The sequence below is a fragment of the Neltuma alba genome, unplaced genomic scaffold, assembly GCF_004799145.2.
Source record: "Neltuma alba isolate B1F8T4 unplaced genomic scaffold, ASM479914v2 tig00002668_pilon, whole genome shotgun sequence".
Classification (NCBI taxonomy): Eukaryota; Viridiplantae; Streptophyta; class Magnoliopsida; order Fabales; family Fabaceae; genus Neltuma; species Neltuma alba.
Genome location: NW_021632962.1, coordinates 1 through 18,111, shown reverse-complemented (window position 1 = coordinate 18,111; position 18,111 = coordinate 1). Strand labels below are relative to the sequence as shown.

The 18,111-nt window shown below is 36.0% G+C and overlaps 2 protein-coding genes across 4 annotated transcripts; one reads left to right on the top strand and one right to left on the bottom strand.

The window, feature by feature from the left end:
* The first annotated feature begins 2,394 nt into the window (after window positions 1-2,394).
* Window positions 2,395-9,226, top strand: LOC114735143 (transcription factor EMB1444). Of its 3 annotated transcripts, none has more exons than XM_028922813.1 (12): window positions 2,395-2,484; window positions 2,579-3,343; window positions 3,844-4,014; window positions 4,294-4,378; window positions 4,507-4,548; window positions 5,373-5,432; window positions 5,730-5,852; window positions 6,088-7,224; window positions 7,324-7,431; window positions 7,618-7,758; window positions 7,893-8,018; window positions 8,676-9,226. In XM_028922813.1, the coding sequence occupies exons 2-12, from the start codon at window positions 3,249-3,251 to the stop codon at window positions 8,763-8,765; spliced, it is 2,178 nt and encodes a 725-aa protein (XP_028778646.1). In that variant the 5' UTR covers window positions 2,395-2,484; window positions 2,579-3,248; the 3' UTR covers window positions 8,766-9,226. The 3 variants fall into 3 exon arrangements, 2 of the variants coding, with proteins under 2 accessions (XP_028778646.1, XP_028778656.1); XR_003739240.1 differs by having other exon boundaries at window positions 2,420-3,343; window positions 8,676-8,931; window positions 9,096-9,226; XM_028922823.1 differs by having other exon boundaries at window positions 2,421-3,343; window positions 5,733-5,852.
* Window positions 9,227-10,800: 1,574 nt separating this feature from the next.
* LOC114735170 (uncharacterized) lies at window positions 10,801-13,699 on the bottom strand. The gene is made up of 5 exons (XM_028922847.1): window positions 13,466-13,699; window positions 12,359-12,473; window positions 11,752-11,841; window positions 11,424-11,522; window positions 10,801-11,315 (listed from the first exon to the last, which is right to left on the bottom strand). Exons 1-5 carry the CDS (start codon window positions 13,531-13,533, stop codon window positions 11,214-11,216), a joined length of 474 nt encoding a protein of 157 aa, XP_028778680.1. The 5' UTR covers window positions 13,534-13,699; the 3' UTR covers window positions 10,801-11,213.
* Between the last annotated feature and the right edge of the window lie 4,412 nt (window positions 13,700-18,111).

Here is an 18,111-nt window from a genome sequence, read left to right as displayed (position 1 = left end):
CATATCATTCTCGTAAGCTTTGATAACCCTAGACTTAAATTAATTGCAAAAACATGCGAACCGTCCAAAGTTTTTCTTCCTTTTTACCTTTTCCAACATGAAAGAATAATAGTAATCATCAAATTTCTGCATTTCCACCCCATATTTTATTGGCCTGTACAATTATTCTGTTTGTGGGTTTTGACCAAGCTAAGTAACACATTTCAGGCAATAAAACTAGAGACCCACTTGACTTCTGGCAGTCAAGTTTCGAATGAAGCTGTTCACACACACACACACACACATGATGGGTCATCACTATATATGATCGATAATTGAGGAAAGCTGGAGAGATATGTGATCCTATCGATGCAAAGCAGGAAAACAAAGACGCAAGATTGTGCCTCTTAATAATACTGCTAAGGAACAAGTTAAAGGCACTGTATTTAACCACTTCCGACAAAATGGGTCTTTTAACGATCAAAGTAGGCACAGTTGGTGTAATAGAACAAAGCGATCATGTCACTTTTTAACCAGAGTTTGTATTCTTGTCCCTTATGGGGTAATAAATGACTAAATCCAACCTATATAGACCCCTATATAATTACTCTCACAGACGGATCAAACAAGGATGGCAATAGAAAAAGGAGATAAAATGATTCGAAATCAATGACAAGCTCATAGTGTTAGAAACAAATAATGGGGATTCCTGGAATGATGCTGAGTTAGTGTGGGCCTGTGGGGCAAGGGAATTTACAGAATGTGAAGGTGGCCTACATGAAATAGCTAAATATGACACAAACATAGTGATAGTGGGGAAGCAAACATGCTTGATTTGTTCCAAATGAAGCAAGAATGAATGAATGAATGAATGAATGAGTGAGTGAATGAAAGGTGGCCCAAAGAAATCGGTGCATGATCATACGGCATGGCCGCCGCTCAACAAGAAAGAGAGAGATCAGGAAGGTGAATTTAGGAAGAAGATATAATGCAATGAGAGGGTGGAGTTTGTCACAACTTTAGGGAAATAAGATGATGGCTGAGAAAAGGAGCTTAAGAGAGGAAGAAGTTGGGTAGCTCAGCAGGGTTTCAAAAGGAAGATTGAAAATTGAGGAGATAAGGATCGTTTCCTCAGTCAGGGAATCATGCTGTTGGCCATCAAATGATACCACCCATAAAGTGTGTATTTATAATAATTATATTTTACCTTAAGTTAAAAGAAAAGGTTAGTTTAAACTGTGAGGTAGGGGAAGATAATTCAGGATTTTATATAAATATATAAGACCTATTTTAGTTTTAATTAAAGTTAAATGTATTTTTTTTATTACATGTGCGACAAAACCCCTTCACCCCGTATCTGACACTTTTTCTAAACCGTACATATGAAACTATGACCATTAGTCACCTCAACCAACATTTAATTTATTAGTGGAAGTAGCTTCCTATTAGCTATAAATAATATAGCTAATTCATATTTTATATTAATATGTGTAAAATTATTTTTAACGCCGGTAAATTTTTAAAATTATTGTTTAAATAATGTTGAACGTTTTAAAAAATATCAGTAAAAATGAGCATAAAGTCAACCGTGTTTGACTTTTTTTTGTTCAAACTCAAACGTAAAAAACAAATTGAAGTTTTATTTCAAATGGTCTTCATGAGCTGTGTCTTAGCCTCTTAGCTCAATAAAACTCATTTAGAGCCTACGAAATATCCAAGTTATTTTTTAAAAGAAAAACTCTTATAAAAACATTTAAAGTTAAAGCTTATGAGTATGTCCCTCGTGTAGCTACTTTTTACAAGGTTGAGTGTATCAAATTGACGGGCCTAAAACCAAAACTTAAGTCTAAACACAATTACTATAAATTTTTTTAATAATGGTAAGTGATACCAATTCTGGCATTTAATATAAGAGTTAGTTAACTAATTTAAGTAGATTAAAAATTTTTGTTAAGTTAGTTATTTATAGTAAATATGTGTTATTTTTCTTAAAATACCATTACTAATAATATGTGTATTAGCTATAATTATTATTTGATGGAATTTTTAACATGTGCAATTACTACAAGAATTATTTTAAAAAAATAGATAAATATAAAAATAAAATGAATTGAGATTTTATATTTAGGATTAAACTGAATATCAAACTAGTTCTTATATCAAAGACGAGAGGTATATATATTTAAAGTAAACTTAGAATTACAATTCATGATTAGATCTCCTCGGACCCTGATTGGATAATTTCATTTCTTTTCCCCTTGATTTTAGCTCCATGGGCTTGTTGATGTTAAATATAAGCTCAAATTAGTCACTAATCCCTCATTAGTCCTCGGGCTCATGCCCAACATCTGCCCTTGGAGCTAGAGTGCACACAATGCGTAGGATATGATAATAGGGGGTAATTGGGAAAAGAAGAAGCTTTATCAAGGTCGGCTACGCTATTTTGCTCATCATTGCAAGGATCAACGCTGTCCACTTCCCTACCAAAAGCTAGAAGGAAACAGAGTGAGCTCCTATATTACATCATTCTTCTATTCTATTGTAACCATATTCCCTGCAGTACTATTTTCCGCCATTGACATTCTCTTCCTCTACGCAGCAAAGTGAGAAAGAGGAGGGTCTGGAAGTTTAGCAACCGCTTCCCTCTCTGATAAAGCCAACTGGGAAAAAGCTGAGCTTTTCTTTTTCGACAAATGTAGCTCAATTTTATTCGTTCAATTTTCATTGCCTTGAGTTAAGCTTCTTTCATTATCAACTTCCTTGAGAGGTTCATTCGGCACTGGCAGCTCTCCAACTCTGTGGTCAACCCATGTCTTCGGATATAAGCTAGAATCTGTTTCGACAACCTTAACTTTCTGCTCTTGTTACTTGAAGAATTAAGGAGCGTCCGTACGCATCCAATGGATAATTGCATTTTTTGTGTGCTTAAGGATACTGTTGCTGTGTTTCTTAGTATAGCGGGTTTACTTCTCTTTCCGCGTCTGTGAATTCTTCGAAGCTCCTGATACAGAGTTCGAAGCTTTGGGTAGTGGGACTTGTACTGGAATTCGCACGTGGTGTGCGAGTGATGGGTACGGATCTTTTGCTATTGCCAACAGTTGGACCGCCATTAAAACGGCGAGCAGGGTTGAGAAGAAAACAAGCTGGAAGAGGATCCTACAGGGGAAGCTAGGTCACGGTGATTGTGGGTAATTAGTGTTTTGGTGTTTTTTTCTGGGGTGTTACTGAACGGCCAATTTCTAGTGTCTGGGTGGTGAAATTTTAGTAAGATGGGTACCAACTTGCAGCAAGTACTCAGAAGCCTCTGTTTCAACTCTGATTGGAAGTACGCCATCTTTTGGAAACTCAAACATCATGCTCGCATGTATGTCTAATTTTACATTTCCTTGTTCTACAGCTTATATATTGCATCTATTTCTTGGTGACTATACAAGTTTACCCTCTTTTTGAATGTGAATTACTTAGAGTACTTTCGTAGTTTTTGCATATCTGCTATGAAATTTGACTTCGAAGTATTGAAATCTATGTATCATGCTTGATGTGTATAATTATTTAGGCAATTCAAGCATATAATGCTTATCTTGGTTTTTAACTTTAAAGATCTTGATTATCTAAAATCCTTGTGGCAATAAAATGTTTGATGAATTGCGATCCTCTGTCTAGTACGGGGGCTCTATGTTACTTTTATTATAGCGCATGCAATGGTGTAAGGTTTATATTTGTTATTGGTATTTGTTGTTTACTTTTAACTCAGATGGCAATATAATTTTTTCTCGTAACAATTGGCAACTGATTTATTGTCTAAGGAAATAGTTTATGATGCATTCCCTTGAATCACTTGTTGAGCGTGGTACTTGCTTGCAGGATCTTAACGTGGGAGGATGGTTACTATGACAGTCCTGATGAACATGACTCTTCAGAGAATAAGCCCAGCCAGAAGGCCTTGGAACAGGTTGATGGTGGTCAATTCTCACACGACCCTCTAGGGTTAGCTGTGGCGAAGATGTCATATCGTGTATATACTTTAGGGGAAGGGTATGACTAACCCAACATGTATGATGCTATTTAAATTTAATTTTAGCCTTTATGAAGGTCTTACCTGAAGCTGTAAATCTTTGATTATCCCATAAAAATTTTCTTTAAACTGTTTACTGTTACTCGTTTGTAACCTCTGATTCAGTCTCTGTGAACGTTGAAACTTTTGCTGGTCATAATGGGAAATGCCTACAATTCAAATTTATGACAGCAGATGAACTAAGATTATTTTACTAAATAATTATACATCTCATACTGTATTTATCCTTTGTTTTACAGTATTGTTGGACAGGTAGCTGTTACTGGAAAGCATCGGTGGATCTGTGCAGGTAATCAAGTTGCAGGTCCTGGCTCATTATATGAGGTGAGGGTTCTTTTTTAAAGTTTTGCTATTATATTCACCCCACCTAGTAAGATTTGAAGGCCCCACATTAATATTTTTATCATTATTAAACTGATTTATTATCCTCCCTCTCCCTGGTTTATTTTCAGTTTGTTGAGGACTGGCAATCCCAGTTTTCTATTGGAATCAAGGTAAGTCAACATATCATCAATTAACACTTAGAAGCCATGTCTGCTGCAAGAGAGAACACTCCATATTTACCAAGAAATAGAAATAACTAGATCTTGGCCCCATGCATTGCATGGAACTCGACAGAGCAAGCTGCGATGTTCATGGCCCTTGAACACTGACTTGTTATGGATTTTTGTAGAGAAGATTTACATGATAAGAATGATGAACTTTTAATTTTCAACAAGAGATCAGAAAATTGTTATTGATATGTTTGTTGACTCAAAACCATAAATGGTCATGCAAGCAATAGCAGGACGCTGGCTTGTTGTTACTATTTCACTGGATTCAACCAAAATTTTTATGAATCCTTAGGTTCTATTTGGCGTATAGTATTTGCAAAGTTATGTACTTTCAGCTATGGTCTCTTGTTTCATTGTTCAGCATAGAGGTCTTCTTTATTGATCCAGACTTGTGTTGTTGACATTTCAAATATTTTGATTTGCCAAGTATGATGCATGTTACCAATATTTTTCTCTGTATATATTTTTTTAATTGAATTTTAGCTGTTGAATAGATGCTGAATGAGACTTTTGTTTGGTCAGAGTTATTTTCGTAAAATTAAAAGGAAATAGAGCTGAACTTTTCTATGTCACATATAATCAAACAGTCGTCACATGATTAAAAAAAGAAGGATGATACGAGTTAGTATCTAGACTTTTGTTGTACGATGTGTTTGAAAATTACTGATCATGTTTCAAAAATGGTTTTCTGGGCTGAATTGCTTGACTAACTTGGTTGTGTATAAAGATTTTTTTATCATCAAATTTCTTTTCTTTCCTTGTAGACCATTGTTGTTGTAGCTGTAGTTCCACTTGGAGTTGTTCAACTTGGCTCATTAAATAATGTAAGGCAAAGTTCTTTTATTATTTGCTTTGCTTAAACTCTTTATCCCTGCTGATGAGGTTCAAGATGATCACTATCTCAAATATTTTTATGTTGATGAGTTTTGTTAGAAATTCTATTGGATCTTTAGCTTTCTTATTTTACAATTACATATTTCTCTCTTCTCATGCACTGGTCTTTGATTTTGTTGGATGTAAAGTTTCTTTTGTAGTTTTATATATACATTGAATGTTTTATCTGGAGGTTCATTTTAATTGAAAATTTTAATAGTATGCTCTGCTTCTGCCATCCCTGATAGCAGGTGATAGAAGATACAGAGTTTGTAACTCATATCAGAAATCTTTTTCTGGCTGCTCAGCATTATACAATAGGTCATTCTCTAGATCAAATACAAAGTAGTACGAAGAATGTCTCACCTCTGGTAACTTTCTATCTCCAATTCTGTGTGTATTTGTACTACATCAATGTGCTAATGTCAGTGGGGATGGGCTTGTGGTCACAAGCATGTGCCAAGACTGATGTAGCAATTGGTTAATGCCATTATTAATTCAAATTCAAATACATTGAGAATTATCAGAGTGTTTAAATATCTTCCTTTCAGCCACATGTAATGATGAAATAGTTTTCTCTGAATAATTTTACCTGCTTGCTTGCAGGCTGTGGAGAAAATCAGGAGTGAGACGCCGAATAATTTGATGTCCTTCCCATGTTCTGAAAAGAACTTTTCACCTTCCTGTGTTACTCAGGAAATTGCTGTTGATATGGCCGAGCATGGAGGGTCTGAGTTTAACCTCGATGAAAGTTACCTCTTGAATCATCCAGTGTCAAATTTGGTGGATCTGGAGGATCAGAAGTCCTTGGAGATGAGATCTCTAAACAAGAGAGAGTGTGAAGTGGGCAGTAGTGGCTGCAAAGACATGAGGGTGGAATCAGAAAAAGATATGTCATCCTTGGCCCTCAATTCTGTTTCAAATGATAACAGGTTCCAAGATTTAATATGTCCATCAGGAAAGATTGGAGCTCATTCTGCCGGCATCCCTGCAGATTTTGTTGATGCTGTTGTTTATGGAAGTGACAAGGTACCTTACATGGAGCCTAACCCACAAGGCGTTTTCAGTGTTGTTAGACCTTCTGATGCAAATTTCCAAAAGGGCACATTAAAGTCAGAGTTGGAGACTGATCCTTCTTACAAGGATGTCCCATTCACAATGTTAAAGTTCCCTGCTGGCTGTGAGCTGCATGAAGCACTTGGACCAGCTTTTCTGAAACGGAGTAAATATTGTGATTTGGGCACATGGGTGAATCAAGATGTTAAAACTGCAAAGATGCCAGATGAGATTAGCTGTAGCCAGTTGACTTCTGAATCTCGTCAAGGACATCTTTTGGAGGCAGTAGTGGCCAATGTTCACCACAGTAATAATTATGCAAATAGTGACTTGTCATTTTGCACATCAGTGCAGTCTGGCGTAGCGTCTGGAAGAAATCCTGAAGCTTCTATTCAAACCACCCGCACAATTAATTCAGAATGTTATTCTATAGATCAATCCTCTCTTATCAGGGAGGAGAAACAGCCCTGTTTGAGTTCATCTGGAATCTGTGGTGTAGTTTCGCCCAAAGGTTTTTCTTCTGCATGTCCTAGTTCATGTAGTGAACGGTTTGAAAGGTCTTCTGAACCTGCTAAGAACAAGAAGAGGGCTAGGCCAGGGGAGTCTTGTAGGCCAAGGCCAAGGGATAGACAACTGATTCAAGATCGTATTAAGGAATTGAGAGATCTAGTGCCAAGTGGAGCAAAGGTATGTCCCAGTAATCCATGCTTATTAGTTCTGCCTCTACTAATCACATCTGATTTTCTGATTTCATTTGGCTAACAATTTTGTGATAACTCACAACAGTGCAGTATTGATTCGCTGCTGGAGCGCACAATAAAGCACATGCTCTTTTTGCAGAGCATAACCAAGCATGCTGATAAGTTAAACAAATTTACAGACTCCAAGACAAAGGTAAGGTTTAATGGGATTTCAATGGTCTACCTTTATCTCTTGTGTTAACTAATCTCTGAGCAAAATAAGTCATGTCTGAGCATTAAGGCCTTTATTGTAATTAACCTGATGAACTAACAGGTTTACCGGCTGTTATATGCACTAGGAAAATGTTCACAATTATAATATTGTACTGTGGTTTTGCAGGTGCATCACATGGAAGCAGATGTTCTTGGCTCGTCTGGCTATGAACAGGGTTCAAGTTGGGCAATGGAAGTAGGGGGCCATCTGAAAGTTCATTCAATATTAGTGGAGAATCTTAACAAGAATGGGCAGATGCTCATTGAGGTGTGTGAAAGTTGAGGGTTACAGTTTTGATTGATTTTGGGGGAGGTTCTTTGAATTTGAAGATATTTTCTTGGGCCTTTGCTGAATCTTTTATCTATTTATTTCTTTCATTCTTATTGTGTTCCATGCTGCAGATGCTGTGTGAGGAGTGCACACATTTTCTTGAGATAGCAGAAGCCATAAGAAGCTTGGGTCTGACAATTTTGACGGGTGCAACAGAAGCTCATGGTGAGAAGACATGGATATGCTTTGTGGTTGAGGTAGGAATAAAATAATTAGCAAGATTTTTTCTCTCGTTAGTAAATGCAAACTTGCTGCTCCGTTTTCTTTTTCAGAGGGTTGAAAAAAATAACACAGCATTGCAGGCAATGTGTTCCTGTAGTTCTAATGAAAATTTTATCTACATGTTTTGGTGTTATGGTGACTGATAGTCTACAAGTTTTAATAATTATCAAAAGTTAAATCTATTTAGACTAGAAGTTTGGCAACCCGTATTTACATCTTATTCTACTGTTCAATGCATCTAATGCGTCATTCTCATTTCTATTCCTTCTTTTTTGGGCCATCTGTTTGCCTGAAGCCTATCCTATTTCCCAACTCGATTCAATTGTAATCCAACTTTTTACATGTAATTCGAGTCCAAATCTTGTTGCGATCATTTACTTGAGTTGCTCCAGTATGCGTACTATTTTGAGCTAACAGCATCGCATGTGAATCTGTCTTATGGTGTTGCATACTTTACTTTATGCCTTAAAAGGTCTGAAGCCAACACTGTTCCGATTAGAGACCGAGTTGTCAACTGTTCTGATTGGAGTTATCGTAATTTGAATGGATAACTCCTTATTATTTTAATTATCTGTCGCAACCTGGGTTGAACTGTGCACTTGCAAATATTCATAACAGTTAACCTGTCACAGGGCCAAAACAACAGAAATGTGCACAGATTGGATATATTGTGGCCACTCGTGCAAATGCTGCAATCCCAGAGTACTATGTATTCACAATGATCGGTCAATTCTCGGGAGGCATCTTTACTCCTTCACCGACTCCTATACTGTCTTGATCTGTGAAATGATGCTTGACATCTCGTTGTGTTCATCAACCCCAGTTGCTCCAGCAAGGGAGGTCAAGGAAGGGGAAAATTACCTTACATTTGATGGGTTGCTATAATTGGTAGAGGATTGAAAGTGTGTCGAGATGCTAAATGGTGTTTGTTTTGATGTATGATTGGAATGTTTTTACAACTTGTTTATAAGGTTTGATATTAAAAATAAGATTATGAGTTGCACCAGCCTGTGTCTTATGCTTGGAACTGTGTCTGGAAATTCCTTTGGTAGGTTTCTCCTGTGCTGGTTCAGAACTTCTGTAATAGCCGGATCTGTTCAGAATGCGACTCGTTACTAAACAAAACTACTGTGCTAGTTCAATTGATTGCGTGCTTAAATTCAAAGTTTGGTATCAGACTCAACTTTGTTCTTTCTTCTGGGTTTCGAAAAATTTGATTTTGTGCTGGCGCTGCATAAGATAAGAGTATGGTCAGTGGGGATTTCGGATTTGCTAGATTTCGCACAAAAGTGTTCTGAAACTTTGGTGTGATGAATATTTTGGTTTTACTAGAGTTTGGGAACTAAATGATGTTCTCTCTCCATCTTTGCTCATAGTTTCTAGTCTATCGAGTCGTGTCAATCATTGGCTTTGCTACCTCCGTACTTATCATTGAAAAATCAGGAATAGGAAGAGAAAAGGAAAACATAATTCAAATACTACCTTCGCTCTTTAATATAAGAGTTAATTTAACTTTCAATTTTGTTTTAAATATAAAACCTGAATTATTTTTTTCTATGTTTAACAATTTTTTAAAGTAATTTTTGTAGTGGATGCACATGTGAAATGTTCAATTAAATGATAGTTTTAACTAATACATTATTAGTAATGATATTTTAGGAATGATAACACTTAACTCAACAAACTTTTTTAATTTATTCAAATTAACTAATTTTTATATTAAAGACCAGAAGTAGTATAATAAATTTAGGAAATATATTTCTCTTTTTTCCAAATCTGTTCTCCTTGTGCATCGTAATCTATTATTCTCTTTCATAGTTCTATCATATATATTTTGACGTTGATGAAGTGATGCGTTTACCAATTCAATCATCATATAAAATGGTGCAGCTTAGGTGTATTAGAATGGATTATACATCCTCTTTTAGAAGCAAGGCAAACAAAACTTCTTGTACATTCTTCTATAAAGAAGTTGACCCTTCCTCTTCTTGGGTGACTTCAATTTGTAATGCTCATTCTCTGAATGTACTCACTAAACATACACTTAGAACTAGGAATATTTGTAAAGTTTTTGATTGACTAATACATACCCTTTCCATTCAAAAGAAACTTGGATTTGTATTATCTTGCTTTTATCCCTAAAGATTCAAATATGCGCTACCTTGACAAACATGACGAAGAAAACTAACTAAAAAAGTAGTGCAGATAGTGTAACATGAATGCATTAGATGGTTAGGAATTAAATTTGATTACACATATAAAACTTTAATTCACTTTGTATCATATATTTATAGTTTTTTTTTTTCAAAATACTATTAAATGTAAAAAAACTCCCGTCAAAACAGTTTTGACCCACATTATTAAAAATGACAATTTTTTTGTTAATAACTAACTTAACTAATTTTTTTAAATATTTATAAATTAAATATCTAACTCTTATATCAAGAATAATATCTCTCCATGTATCGTTGGGCTCCTCGGATGAGCAGCCCAAGCCTGGTGGTGATGCATACTTTACGACGGAAGGTCGGAACGAGCACGACCCATGCCAAACAAGGCTGGGCATCTACATCAAGGCTGGCCTTTCGGATGATTCTAGTGAGCGGCTTCTAATTAATTAATTAACTCACTTGTAATTTTACAGAGCCTCTCCGTAACATGTGTTTGCCGGCAAGGGTGCGGAATCAGATGCACTCCGATCAAACGGGACAAAAAAATAGCGTCTGGTTATGGTCATGTGGAAGAATCACCGAGAGATTAACAAGAGCGTGTACTGCAAATAAAGCCAACTAGCCGACCTACAAATCCAGTTAGGTTCAACGATGGCTTTCAGAGTTCTTGTGCCGGAAACTATGACCAAGATCGCCAAAACAGAACAAAAGTTAAGAATGACACTCGGAAGTTTGAAAAAGCACAGGCTTTGAACTTCTCTTTTTCCCCTCTTGGCAGACAAAGTCTAGCAATCGAAAGATAGTTCCTAACCTCTTCCCAAGAGAGAAACCATAAATTAAAGAAAAAATTGTAGGCAACTACAATACTCAAATGAGAGCGAAAATTGGCTCCGAACCAGATACAAACCCTGGACATATCGTGGCGGATTCAAGAATGGCAAGAACCAGCAGGTAACCTGAGAAATTCCATGCAATATGGGTACCTCCCGATTGATGCCACTAATAGGTTTTTGTTTTGGGAGCCTTCTTCTTGGGTTGCCTTTTAGGAATGGAGTTTTTCATTCCAATGAAAAACAACAGAGCCCCAAAAAGAGCCATATTCTGCAAGATGTATTTCAATATCGTTAAACAAGCAACAGCTTGAATTTTGGCATGCAGAGACGAAAGAGAACCCAAAAAAAAAAAAAGGCAAAAGAACACTGCTCTGACCTGTGTAAATTTGATGAAAAGTTGATTGAACTCTTTGCCCTCATTATCATAATTGTAGAAGTCATACAGTATTGGAGTCGCAATCATCTGATGCAAAAGCTACAGGGGCCAAAAAGAACCTTAGTTCGTAAAACTAGTCAGGGCAAAAGATGAAATTCAATTCCAGAGTAAATTAATGAGAGAATTATAATGAGGTTCCAAGGAAGAAAAATAAGTAGCCTGTAAGTAGAAAATAACATCTGAAACTTTTTTGTAATTATTTTCCTTCCTTGGGCCTCATTGTAATTCTCCCTTAAATTAATTCATTATGAATTATCTGACTACAAACCAGGAGGACAGCTCCAAAAGTGCTTCCAAAGATGAAAAGGAGCCCCCCAATTCCCTTGAGTGCAATAGCTCCCGCAACCAAATATTTAATCTGCTCATGACATCAGTTATATAAAAAAACAGCCTACTAAAACACCTGAACTATGCAATACATGTGCTGCGTGAAAAACAGAGTATTTCTTCTAAAGTCACAGACTTGTGAGGGAAGGCATGCATATGATTAATATTGATGAAGGAGACGAAATTTTGTAGTTACTTTCTGTTGGTTCTCCTTTGAGATTCATGACCAGAAAAAACACAATCACCTAGCTTCTTGAGAGCCAAAATCTTTAAATAAATGCATTAAAAAGTGCCAGTGAACCTTAGGTCAAGCCCAATGGAAAGCCTTATATAAGTTAACACTTCATCCATCTGATCTATTGAGCCATGCTTTAGAAAGGAAGAAAAATCTGAAAACGTTGTTGAAATCACAAGCAATCTCCAACTTCAATCCAGATTCTCCAGCATATGACTTCTAATAAGTTTTTCCACATTTACTTTTCTATTTTAGTGTTTTAATCATGTTCCTGAACTAATTGAAAGTAAGCAAATGAAAGAGAGAGACTAACATCAATTTCTGGAAGTTGAAAGCCAGCATGAGAATGCACGCGGTGTGTAAAAGCATCAAACTTTGGTCTGAGTGCCTTCGCTGCAGGTCCCCCGTCTACCCCATATTCATTGAATCTACAAGGCCAGAGCAGAGAAGACACATTTAGAAAGAAAGTTAATTTAGTTTTGCAGAATTCGTCTGCAATAACTAGGACTTTGAGACTCTTAAGATTGACTTTGAATAATTGGAATCAAAGGTAGAACTGAAAAAACAGTGCAAAGCAGTACATCATACAGTCAAGGTACCCACCATTATGAAAAATTAACAGCATGTTAAAAATGGTTCTTTAGTCCATGGCAACCAGTTCTAATCCTATTTGGACGCTTGTGCCCCAGTTAAAACCCTATATGAATCATGATCTCACTAGTAAACTACAATAATGAATGCATTTTGAAAAAGAATCACAAATCCGGGTTCAGGTGAAAACCCTAAACAACCTTACCATGTACCATTACAATGTCATAGGCATATTCCCGTGGCTACTTGATATGGTACTAATTATGAAGAAATAAAAAGAGATCTCTGTATATATCTCGTTCTCACTTCCCAGCGCGTCAAACATACCACAAGAATAACACCCCCCCGCCCTCGAGACAAGGACATCCTAGGCGGACCGATTCTAGACAACGATACTGGTGGGGGGAAATCTTAAGCAAATTTCTTAAAGTGCAGCCCTTTTCATGAATGATTAATGAATGCCACTGACTAACTCCTTCCTTGCCAACGATGTCAAAAAGTCATGAAAAATTCATCGAGCTTCGAAATTGAGAGAAAATGACCAACTTGGGACGACACAGATGGTAGTTTCCCGGAAAATCAAAATAAGAAACATAGATCTATTCAGGCCTCTCACACTAAACGGATCAGGTAAAGTTCAAAACTTTAATGCAACAGATCCGAGCAAAGCAACTACTAAAAAGAATCAATTGAAGAACTTACTTAAACATCGTAATTTTTATCTAACATAACAAAAATACAGGCATATACGCTGATAATAAACAAACATCGCATGAAAAATGAGAAAAAGAAGGGAAGAAAAATGAGTCAACGGAAGATATATACTAACTCTTGGTAAGCAGCGAGTATGAAAACGGAGGCGAAGAGGACTCTGCCAAGAAAAGAGGCGAAGGCCATATTCCGCTTCTCGCAAAAGCCGTGCGGAGAGAGGAAATCTAGAGACGACCTGAAAATCCTGTCTTCTAATTTTCCGGGACAGAGAAATAGAGCGAGCAAGACGAGATTTGAAAGGGAGGGCAATTCAGTCCTTTCGTATGGTGAATGTAAAATGGGTCCAGCGACGCAGTATCCTTGCGGTGGCGAATGCCGATGCAGGCTGCTTTATTGTCGCAGCCTCGCAGGCATGGGCCGACGACCGAATTTAATTTGATTTTTCCTATTTAAGAATTTTTAACATTATGAGTAATATACCTCTTCTCTGTTTTTCTAATATTTTTCACATACTTGACATAAAATATGTTATCTATGAAAAATTAAAAATACACGCGGCTGATGTGTATTTACGCACACATTACTATGCAGAGTTCTGTGAAGAGAAAATAAATACTAGCATTTGTTCGGTGGAGAAAAATGGTAAACTTTTAATTATGCAGGCTGGCTACATGTGCTCCATGATAAAATTGGTATAAAGATATAAACTTTGAGTATGCATTTCATTTATATTTTTAAATACATCAAATGTGGATGCCCCTTTAAAGTCTAGTTTCATTTCCATCCTTCCCCATTTATTTGCATTCAATTCCGTTCCCTCTTCTGATATCATAAAACGATATTTCCAGCAATATTAAATTGGGCATTTGAACAGTTACAGTTTTATGTTAATTATGTAATTTAATCTGGGTTCAAAAAGGACAGGTGCCCAACTACTCCCTAGATTACAAGGTAGGATGGGCACCACAGGTAGAGCCATATTTTACGCTGAGTAAGAGTTTTTTTTTTTTTGGTCAAAACGCTGAGTAAGAGTTGACAGGCCTGGGGGTTGATGGGCCATCTTGGCCATGTGCCTCTTGTAACATGATAAAGTCTTAACATTTAAGTCCATTAACATATTATACCTCTTATTCTTAGTACAAGAATTTATTTAATTTTTATTGTGATTCTAAATATAAAATCTTAATTCACTTTATCTCTTATATTTATTTATTTTTTTATGATAGTCCTTGTAATGATTACTTTTCTAATCAATATGTTTGATTCGCAAGGATATTTTAACAAAAATAATATTTATTTATTACAAATAACTAATATAATTAATTTTCTTAATTTACTCAAATTTGTCAACTAGTTTTTATATTAAGTACTGAAAGTAGGAGTATCTTAAAGTTTGATCTGAATTTAATAGCCACGTATATTAGTTTGTGAAGCACTGGATCATCGTCAGTCCCCTTTGTGCTGCTCTTTTTTGCTCTTATGGTTTTACCCTTTGCCTGTTGTGTAATGCAAAGAAACATAAATGTGTTTTGGGTTAAATTTATTATCTGAATATAGAATTAGGCACAAACCATTTTAGGTGTGTTGTTCCTCCTTAAATGAGATTACGATGTCTGATGAAGTTGAAGTAGCTGCAGGGTAGTTAATTACAACTCCCAACATTGAAGTGCCTTCCTTTAATTTATTATCCCAAGTAAATGTCTAACCTGTAACCTACCAACAAACTATGATACATCATGGGGCAGTTATATGTCATTTGGATAATTAATTGAACTCATTGATTTTGTTTATTGGGTGTCTAAACTCAAATTTTCTTCATTCCATATAGGGCTGTTCACGAGACGGATCGGGACCGGGACAAGCCCGTCCCGGTTCCATCCCGATGAACAGTAACGGGACATATTTTCTGTCCCATGTCCCGGCCCGTCCCGGGGTTGTCCCGGTCCCGGTCGGGACGGGACGAGACCGGGACGTCCCGAACATTTTTTTAAAATTTTTAAATTTTAAATTTTTTTAATTTTTTTAATAAAATCTGAATTTTTAATTATATTTTTTTGGGCTTAAACCTTATAAAAAACATCTTTTTATTTTTTTTATTTGTTTGGGCACTCTTAAACAAAAGCTCAAAATATTACATATAATAATCATTAAAAACTCTAAACAAAAGCTTTTAACACAATAAAAACTTGCTAAAAATTCTAATAATCAATAATCTCATATCATTAACAAATATAAAACTTTAAATAATATATCTATAGTTTCATACAATAATCTCAAATCTCAAATCCCGTCCTGGTTTGTCTCGTCCCGAAATTTCCCGTCCCAATAAGACCGGGATCGGAACGGGCCGACCGGGACGAGCCGGCCTTGAACACCCCTAATTCCATACACTCCGTCCTGTCATTATTATAAGTTTTAAATAACTAATTCATATATAACGGATGACTAGTTAAAATTAGGTAAAAAGAATAAATATGTTAGAAATATATTTTATTTTTAAATATACCTTTATAATAAATGAGAAAAATGATGAAGAAACTGTGTGGGGAAATGTGATAATAGATAAATAATTAAGGACAATATTAAAAAAAATATTAAATGTTAAGACAAACTCAAATTAAAACTTATAAAATGGACCACATTTTTTTTTTTCAAATTTGAAACTTATAACCAGCGTCTGACTATATGTGTGCGGGCGCACGCATAGCCTTTTCTAACTCCAATTTGCTCAGCGATACTGAAGACCAGGTTAAAGTTAGGTGTCATGCAGGAAATGGAATTAGAAACACAAGTCCTTCCTCAACTCTCTCTGATTTGATGTCGACGGACGTTGATCTCCCTCCACCGTTGACCTCAGTCTCCCTTGTTCCTTCTTAACACCACTACTGCTGCTCACTTCTTCCTTCATAAACCATAGCAGTTTTCTTCCTTTATTTCTTTTCAATCTCATAGAAAATTAATTTTAGATCAGATTATTCTGACCTTTTTCATCCTAAAGCCTCTATTATTCAAATGGCCATACTACTAAACAGAAATCATATACTATATATATATATATATATATATAGCATTTTATTTCATGCGTTTCCAAAGCTTCTGGTTTCACTTTTCTTCTACGGTGTTCCTTCTCATTTAATTTCTTATATCTATTTCATTTAAAGGTCCTCCCAACGGGGAATCAGAGTAGTCATAATTTGAGTCCAAAAAAAAAGAGTAGTCATAATTTTATTTAATTTTGAAGTCTTTTTTTGACAGCTTGTCAAGCGCTCGTACGTTTACTTCTTTTCTGATGCACCTTTTGCTTTTTGTTTATCCCGAGTCTATAACGATGATAACTTTTGGGGTTAAATATATTATCTGAGCATGACGATGTGTGGCTAAATCATCAATTATATATGGAAAAAAGCACAGACCATTTTGAGTAGTGCGTTATAACATGGTTGCTGATTAAATCAGATTATGAAAGGCCCTATGGGTTTCTAAACGTTGGTGATGAGCCCATTGGTCTGCAGCGCATAACCCTATATTATTTCAAAAAGGAAATGGGTCAGTTAGGTTTAATAGGCAAGGCATAATTGTGTTCAAAAGCGATTAGTATGAGTACTTGTTTTGTTGTTTACTTCAATTTTAATGGGAAAGAGTCCATCATTACAAGCCTACATCCTTAGTGATTTGGTAGAGCAGGACCCAACATATCAAATGATACGTTGCATTATTTAGCCCAGGAAGGTTTGGCTGTATTTGTTGTCGCGGCTAGGCAAGCCCTTCGGGCATTATAGCATCTAATCTCAGCCTAAATCTGTAAAAAGCTTAGCATAGCATCTATATATATATATATATATATGTTCCATTTTCTGTGTTAAAATCAATTACTGTTTGATTCATACACACACACACACATATTTCAACTGCAAATTTAAAACTGTAAGTCTTGTCTTCTTCCCTCAATCATATCCTCATCTGAAGAAATCCCCGTGCATGCATGTTCCCATCAATTTGGTTGTCTCTTTTAACTTTTTGGTGCTTGCTCATTTGCTTGTGTTCCTTTTCTTATTGGATGTATTGTTCATCTGAGTAAGGTCAAGCCAGATAATCGAATATGGGCCTATATATCTCAGTACTGAGGCCCAAACCTAATCTTGTCTAGTTTAGTGTGCTCGAGCACATGCACAGGGACCGAGGAAGAAACAAGATTTACAAGAACGGTACCGTTGATTCAGTAAATATTAATATAATCCACCTTTAAGTGGAAAGGTTTTAAAAATCAAAAGCTTGGAAAAAGGCATAGTAGTTAGGTGTAGAGTGAAAACTAATGGAGACCGAATGGGAAGAAGGGACCTAACTGATGTGAAAATTCCATCTCTCTAGAGATGACACGTATAACAGGTTGATTTTGCTCCTCCTTTTAACGTACTTGAGCCTCTTTACTAAATCAAGGAACTAATGTCTTTTTCCCCCATTAACTATGTATGAAGCATAAAATCTATATATGTACACGTGTAAGCGGGGCGGCAAAATTAATATTTGTGTATGGCTCCAGTGGGGCCAGTATTTGGGTCAAGATCAGATGGAGAAAATTGCAAGTAACTTAGCTTGTTCGAAACAAATTAAGCCTATATAATAACCAATTAGTCTAGCTACACATGGGTTCATTCTTTAAAACAGTTTCTGTTTCTGTCATTTAGATACTGTGATCATTTTGTAGGGCCTACTCTGATTTTAATCTCATACCTTAAGAAACGTTATAGTCATTAATCTTATTAG

Bases quoted from the DNA above. Each gene is read 5' to 3' on its own strand.
- LOC114735170 (XM_028922847.1), bottom strand. From the start codon at position 13,533: ATGGCCTTCGCCTCTTTTCTTGGCAGAGTCCTCTTCGCCTCCGTTTTC. The intron at 12,474-13,465 runs GTTAGTATATAT...CTGGCCTTGTAG, and splicing joins ATACTCGCTGCTTACCAAGA to ATTCAATGAATATGGGGTAG. The intron at 11,523-11,751 runs GTTTGTAGTCAG...TGGCCCCTGTAG, and splicing joins CTTTTGGAGCTGTCCTCCTG to CTTTTGCATCAGATGATTGC.
- LOC114735143 (XM_028922813.1), top strand. From the start codon at position 3,249: ATGGGTACCAACTTGCAGCAAGTACTCAGAAGCCTCTGTTTCAACTCT. The intron at 5,853-6,087 runs GTAACTTTCTAT...GCTTGCTTGCAG, and splicing joins CGAAGAATGTCTCACCTCTG to GCTGTGGAGAAAATCAGGAG. The intron at 7,432-7,617 runs GTAAGGTTTAAT...GTGGTTTTGCAG, and splicing joins TTACAGACTCCAAGACAAAG to GTGCATCACATGGAAGCAGA.